Source organism: Nansenia antarctica, assembly GCF_963989245.1.
Source record: "Nansenia antarctica genome assembly, chromosome: 9".
Classification (NCBI taxonomy): Eukaryota; Metazoa; Chordata; class Actinopteri; order Argentiniformes; family Microstomatidae; genus Nansenia; species Nansenia antarctica.
In genome coordinates this window covers 46,630,420-46,637,919 of record NC_137679.1, presented here as the reverse complement: position 1 = coordinate 46,637,919, position 7,500 = coordinate 46,630,420, and the positions used below count along the sequence as shown (strand labels likewise).

The following is a 7,500-nucleotide window of genomic DNA, read 5'->3' as shown; positions in this document are numbered from 1 at the left end:
TATGTGATCATGTGACCAACAGTATGTGATCATGTGACCAACAGTATGTGATCATGTGACCTACACCTTGTGATCATGTGACCTACAGTTTGTTCCATTCAGTTGGTGTCAGCTAACAGGTCTATGCAGGTCAATGCCTAGTTCAGATTTTTTGTCTATATCCGATTTTTTGGAAAGTCTGCTTACATCAACTTAAAATGACCCATATCTGATACCTGTGCTTATACTGGTAACACTTGAAACGACCCGCGTGCATACATGAGAGTTCGGTTAGTCAAGTCATGTTTATTTATATATATATATACATATATATATTTATATAGCACATTTACAACCACAAACAGCCGCCCAAAGTGCTTAACAGATAAAACACTAGTAAACACTAGTAAAAGAGAAACAACAAATAAAAATACACTGAAACAAAAACAAGGTGCAATACAGAATACAACAGGTGCAGAAATAAAAGTGCAGTTGTCGGGAGATAGGCTCAGCTCAGGTCAAAGGCCAGGGAGAAGACGTACGTCTTAGCTAATGTTTCAAAAGCCTCAACGCTGTGGGCAGATCTGACGTGGAGGGGGAGGCTATTCCAGAGCCTCGGGGCGGCCTTAGAGAAGGCTCTGTCCCCTCTGGTTCTGAGCCTGGTCCTAGGGGCCTTAGAGAAGGCTCTGTCCCCTCTGGTTCTGAGCCTGGTCCTAGGGACCTTAGAGAAGGCTCTGTCCCCTCTGGTTCTGAGCCTGGTCCTAGGGGCCTTAGAGAAGGCTCTGTCCCCTCTGGTTCTGAGCCTGGTCCTAGGGGCCTTAGAGAAGGCTCTGTCCCCTCTGGTTCTGAGCCTGGTCCTAGGGGCCTTAGAGAAGGCTTTGTCCCCTCTGGTTCTGAGTCTGGTCCTAGGGGCCTTAGAGAAGGCTCTGTCCCCTCTGGTTCTGAGCCTGGTCCTAGGGACCTCCAGCAGCAGCTGGTCAGCTGACCTAAGGGCTCTGGATGGGGTATGGTGGCGCAGGAGGTCAGCCAAGAACAGAGGTGCCTGCCTGTTAAGTGCTTTAAAAACAATCAAAGGTAATTTAAAATCGATACAGAAGCGGACGGGGAGCCAGTGGAGTGAGGCCAGGATTGGGGTGATGTGGTCACGCTTCTTGGTGCTGGTGAGTAGTCGAGCTGCAGCATTTTGGACTAGCTGCAGCCGACGGAGCAGGGACTGGTCGATGCCAACATACAAAGAGTTGCAGTAATCCAGCCGGGTTGTAATGAAGGCATGGATCACCTTCTCTAGGTCCTTCTGCGGAAGATAGGCCCTTGTTTTAGCGAGGAGTCTGAGGTGAAAATAGCTATTTTTGACCACAGAGCAGACCTGCTTGGTGAATTCGAAGTCACTGTCAAAAATCACTCCAAGATTTCTGACTAAGGAGCGGATGTTTGAGCCAAGGGGACCTAGGCCATAAACAGGAGGGTCTAGAGAAGTGTTGGACAAGAGGGCCTAGAGAAGTGTTGGCTAATAGAATTACCTCAGTCTTGCTCTCATTTAGATTGAGGAGGTTTGCATTCAACCATGCTTTGATGTCAGTCAGGCAGGTGAGCGATGGCTGAAGTGCCTCTAGACCAGGTGGCGGGGGTGTGTGTGAGTGTGTGTGTGTGTGTGTGTGAGTGTGTGTGAGTGTGTGTGAGTGTGTGTGTGTGTGTGTGTGAGTGTGTGTGTGTGTGTGTGTGTGTGAGTGTGTGTGTGTGAGTGTGTGTGAGTGTGTGTGAGTGTGTGTGTGTGTGTGTGAGTGTGTGAGTGTGAGGGTGTGTGTGTGAGGGTGTGTGTGTGAGTGTGTGTGTGTGTGTGTGTGTGAGTGTGTGAGTGTGTGTGTGTGTGTGTGTGAGTGTGAGTGTGTGTGTGTGAGTGTGTGTGTGTGTGTGTGTTACACAGCCAGGTCGTCAGGTCTCACACGGCTGCTGGTTCCGCTGGTCTTACTGAAGCGACGCTTGTCGCTGAGCAGGCAGCCCTGTGTGTCTGCAGGGGCGGTCCCAGGGTAAGCGGGGGTGGGGGCGGGGCTTGGGAAGGGGGGGGCGTAGCTCATATGGAGGAAGTCCTCGGCCACCTCCCCCCCCCGGTTGCCGTGGTGACGGTGCCTCTCGGCGGCCATGTTGGCCTGGTTCTGCTGCTGCTCGGCCAGGCGGTCGCTGAAGGCGGGGCAGCGGGGGGGCGGGCGGGGCAGGGCAGGGGGGGGGGGGGGGGAGGAGCTCACGCACTGGCTGAAGTCCGGGGGCGGGGTGCAGGGCAGGGAGGGGCGTGGCCCGGGGCGCTGGCCCCTCCCCCTGCGCCACCCTCTCCAGGCCAGGTGGTTGAGCTCCGCGGCGCTGAGCAGCAGAGACACGCCCCCGACCGCCAGCATGAAGCAGATGAACACGTTCTTCTCCGTGGGCCGCGACACGTAGCAGTTGACGGCGTGGGGGCAGGGCAGGGCGCGGCACACGTACAGCGGCCGCAGGAACACGCCATACAGGAAGTACTGCACCGCCATGAACGCCACCTCCATCAGCGCCCGGATCACGATGCTCAGCACGTACGTCTGCAGGAGGGCCCCCCGCAGACGCACACGGCCCCCCGCCGCCCCCGCCCCCGCCTTCCCAGAGTCCCTCTCCCTCTGCTCCAGATACTGCTTCTCCTCCTCCCCTCCTCCTCCTCCCTGGTCCTCCTCCCCCCGGGCCTCCCTCCTCTTCTCCTCCCTGCGGACCGTGTGCACGGCGTGGCCCACGTAGATGAGCGAGGGCGTGGAGACGAAGATGATCTGCAGGACCCAGTAGCGGACGTGTGCGATGGGGAAGGCGCGGTCGTAGCAGACGTTCTCGCAGCCCGGCTGCTCCGTGTCGCAGGTGAAGTCCTCCTGCTCGTCGCCCCAGGACGACTCGGCCGCCGTGCCCAGAACCAGGATCCTGAACACGAACAGAACCGTCAGCCACACCTTGCCCACCGACGTGCTGTTCTCCTGCACCTCCTCCAGGAAGTTACCCAGGAGACTCCAGTCAGCCATCTGCAGAGAGATGACACCAGGGAGGGAGGGAGGGAGGGAGGGAGGGACAGAGAGAGAGAGAGAGAGAGAGAGATGTTAGATGTCTTAGCTGTTTAGCTGTTGCCTGTCGCTGTGTTAGAGCGGGCGGAGTCATGTCTGGAGGGGGCGGAGTCATGTCTGTCTGGGGGGGCTGACTGGAGATGGGGGGGCTCAGGAAGTGTGACGTCCACAGAAACAGAAACAAACAGAGTTTATCTGAGACAAAAACAAACTGAACCCAGTGGAGGCCTGTCTCTCTCTGTCTCTCCCTTTCTCTCTCTCTCTGTCTCTCCCTTTCTCTCTCTTTCGCCGTAAGACAGCCAGAGTCAAGCCTCTTCTCAAGAAACCAACTTCTGACCCGTCTGCTGTCTAGAATTACAGACCGGTATCTCCTTCTTATCTAAAACCCTTGAACATGCAACATCAACACATCCAACCAACCGTCCCACCGTCTCCTTCAGAACGACCTCCCTGATCCCCACTAATCCAGCTTTAAGGCTGGGCACTCCACTGAGACTGCTCTCCTTGCTGTCACGGAGGCCCTCCACTCCACTGAGACTGCTCTCCTTGCTGTCACAGAGGACCTCCACTCCACTGAGACTGCTCTCCTTGCTGTCACGGAGGCCCTCCACTCCACTGAGACTGCTCTCCTTGCTGTCACGGAGAGCCTCCACTCTGCTCAAGCTTCCTCCCTCTCCTCTGTTCTCATCCTCCTGGACCTGCCTACTGCCTTCCACACAGTCAACCACCAGATCCTTCTCTCCACCCTCTCAGAACTGGGCATCTCTGGCACCGCACACTCCTGGTTTGCTCCCTAACTGGTTGCTCTTACTAGGTGATGTGGAGAGGATCGCTATTCGTGTTTTGAAACAACCGACTGGGGGATGTTCCAGAGTCCACGGGGAGGACATAGATGGTCTGCTAGACTGTGTCACAGACTATATCAAGTTCTGCGAGGAGAGCATCGTCCCCATTAAAAAGGTGCGGTGCTTTCCTAACAACAAGCCGTGGATAAATGGGAACATCAAGAACCTTCTGAAAAGGAAGAGGAGGCTGTTTAAGGCAGGGGACACTGAGGGAGCCAGGGCCGCTCAGAAGGAGGTGAAGAAGGAGCTGAGAGCAGCCAAAGAGGAATACAGGAGGAAATTGGAGGGCGGGCTAGTGGCCCACAGCTCCAAGGAGGTGTGGAAGGGTTTCAAGAAGATCACGGGCCACAAGCAGCCACATACTGTGGTGGAGGGGACCCGAGAGCAGGCGGATGACCTGAACTGCTTCTTTAATAGGTTTGACCAACCATCCCCCTGTCACCCCCCACAGCCCCCGACCCTCTCCTCCCCTCTCCAATGTACCGCACCCCAGGCAACAGTAGCCCCCACTCCCCCTGACCCCCTCACACCCCAGCAGCAATTGCCTCCCCTTACCAACACCAGGAGCCAGGGAGCATGCTTCACACCTGGAGACACCTGTACTCACAGCTTTATAACATCTGAGCAGGTGAGAAGGCAGCTCTCCGGGGTGAATGTGAACAAGTCCAGAGGTCCAGACAACATCAACCCCAGGGTTCTGAAGGTGTGTGCTGGAGAGCTGGCGGACACATTCCAACATCTCTTCAGTCTATCTCTAAGAATGAGGAGGGTGCCACAGCTCTGGAAGACCTCTTGCATCGTCCCAGTGCCAAAGAAGGGACGGCCCAGCACCCCAAACGACTACAGACCTGTCGCCCTGACACCACAGGTCATGAAGATCCTGGAGAGGCTAGTGCTGCAACACCTTAAGCCCCAGGTGAAGGACTTCCTGGACCCCCGGCAGTTTGCATACCAGGAGAGCATTGGGGTGGAGGATGCCATCATTTACATGCTGCACAGGGCCTACACACACCTGGAGAGGCCACAGAGCATGGTGAGGACCATGTTCTTCGACTTCTCCAGTGCATTTAACACCATCAAGCCATCACTGCTGGCTGACAAACTAGCAGTGATGTGTGTGGAGGACTCCCTGACGGCTTGGATCCACAACTACCTCACAGACAGACGTCAGTATGTGAGACTGCAGGGATGTCAGTCTGAGGTGGTGGTGTGCAACACCGGTGCCCCCCAGGGAACTGTTCTGTCACCCTTTCTCTTCACCCTCTATACCTCCGACTTCCAGTTTAGCTCCGACCAGTGCCACCTGCAGAAGTTTTCTGATGACTCCTCTATCGTCGGTTACATCACAGACGACAGGGATGAGGAGTACAGGGCCCTGGTGGAGAGCTTTGTGCAGTGGTGCGACACCAACTACCTTTTGCTTAACACCAGCAAAACAAAGGAGTTGGTGGTGGATTTTAGGAGGAAGAGAAGGACCCCAGCCCCCATCACCATCAAGGGGGTGGAAGTCGAGAGGGTGGACTCCTACAGGTACCTGGGAGTACAAATTAATAACAAACTGGACTGGACTGACAACACCGAGGCTCTTCTCAGGAAAGGGCAGAGCAGACTGTTTTTCCTGAGAAGGCTGAGGTCTTTCGGCGTCTGCAACAAGCTGCTGCGAATGTTTTATCAGTCGGTGGTTGCCAGCGTTCTGTTCTTCGCCGTGGCCTGCTGGGGTGGAAACATCTGTGCCAGGGATGCTGCGAAGCTAAACAAACTGGTGAAGAAGGCCAGCTCTGTGGTGGGGACCGGGCTGGACAGCCTAGAGGTGGTGGCAGAACAGAGGATGGGGAAAAAACTGGTGGCCATGCTGGCCAATCCCTCCCACCCGATGTACTGCGAGCTGGCGGGGATGAGGAGCAAGTTCAGCCACAGATTTGTTCTCCCCCGTCAAAGTACAAAAAGATTTGGACAGTCCTTTGTTCCAGCTGCACTCCGACTCTACAACCAGGCCCTGCAGGGTGGGGGAGACCTGGAGCTGGAACTTTGGAACTTGGAACTTTTTACTTATTGAGCCTGCACTGTTTTATCTATTTATTTATTGAATGTTTTCTGTCTGCCCTAACTAAGCTGTTTGACAACAACATTTCCCCATTGGGGACAATAAAGGTTTTCATCATATTCTCCCCACAAGCTGTCACTAGTGTGGTCCCTCAGGGCTATGTCCTAGGGCCCTTACTGTTCTCCCTCTATACCACTGGGGTCCCTCAGGGCTCTGTCCTAGGGCCCTTACTGTTCTCCCTCTATACCACTGGGGTCCCTCAGGGCTCTGTCCTAGGGCCCTTACTCTTCTCCCTCTATACCACTGGGGTCCCTCAGGGCTCTGTCCTGGGGTCCTTACTGTTCTCCCTCTATACCACTGGGGTCCCTCAGGGTTCTGTCCTAGGGCCCTTACTGTTCTCCCTCTATACCACTGGGGTCCCTCAGGGCTCTGTCCTAGGGCCCTTACTGTTCTCCCTCTATACCACTGGGGTCCTCCAGGGCTCTGTCCTAGGGCCCTTACTGTTCTCCCTCTATACCACTGGGGTCCCTCAGGGCTCGGTCCTAGGGCCCTTACTGTTCTCCCTCTATACCACTGGGGTCCCCCAGGGCTCTGTCCTAGGGCCCTTACTGTTCTCCCTCTATACCACTGGGGTCCCCCAGGGCTCTGTCCTAGGGCCCTTACTGTTCTCCCTCTATACCACTGGGGTCCCACAGGGCTCTGTCCTAGGGCGATTACTGTTCTCCCTCTATACCACTGGGGTCCCTCAGGGCTCTGTCCTAGGGCCCTTACTGTTCTCCCTCTATACCACTGGGGTCCCTCAGGGCTCTGTCCTAGGGCCCTTACTGTTCTCCCTCTATACCACTTGGGTCCCCCAGGGCTCTGTCCTGGGGCCCTTACTGTTCTCCCTCTATACCACTGGGGTCCCCCAGGGCTCTGTCCTAGGGCCCTTACTGTTCTCCCTCTATACCACTGGAGTCCCACAGGGCTCTGTCCTAGGGCGATTACTGTTCTCCCTCTATACCACTGGGGTCCCTCAGGGCTCTGTCCTAGGGCCCTTACTGTTCTCCCTCTATACCACTGGGGTCCCTCAGGGCTCTGTCCTAGGGCCCTTACTGTTCTCCCTCTATACCACTTGGGTCCCCCAGGGCTCTGTCCTAGGGCCCTTACTGTTCTCCCTCTATACCACTGGGGTCCCTCAGGGCTCTGTCCTAGGGCCCTTACTGTTCTCCCTCTATACCACTGGGGTCCCTCAGGGCTCTGTCCTAGGGTCCTTACTGTTCTCCCTCTATACCACTGGGGTCCCTCAGGGCTCTGTCCTGGGGCCCTTACTGTTCTCCCTCTATACCACTGGGGTCCCCCAGGGCTCTGTCCTAGGGTCCTTACTGTTCTCCCTCTATACCACTGGGGTCCCTCAGGGCTCTGTCCTAGGGCCCTTACTGTTCTCCCTCTATACCACTGGGGTCCCTCAGGGCTCTGTCCTAGGGCCCTTACTGTTCTCCCTCTATACCACTGGGGTCCCTCAGGGCTCTGTCCTAGGGCCCTTACTGTTCTCCTTCTATACCACTGGGGTCCCTCAGGGCTC

At 55.9% G+C, this 7,500-nt stretch overlaps 1 protein-coding gene across 1 annotated transcript; it reads right to left on the bottom strand.

Moving 5' to 3' along the window:
• Positions 1-1,895: 1,895 nt before the first annotated feature.
• gja5b (gap junction protein, alpha 5b) lies at positions 1,896-3,008 on the bottom strand (the record flags this gene model as incomplete). Its single annotated transcript, XM_080539966.1, has 1 exon — positions 1,896-3,008. The coding sequence occupies one exon, from the start codon at positions 3,006-3,008 to the stop codon at positions 1,896-1,898; it is 1,113 nt and encodes a 370-aa protein (XP_080396092.1).
• Between the last annotated feature and the right edge of the window lie 4,492 nt (positions 3,009-7,500).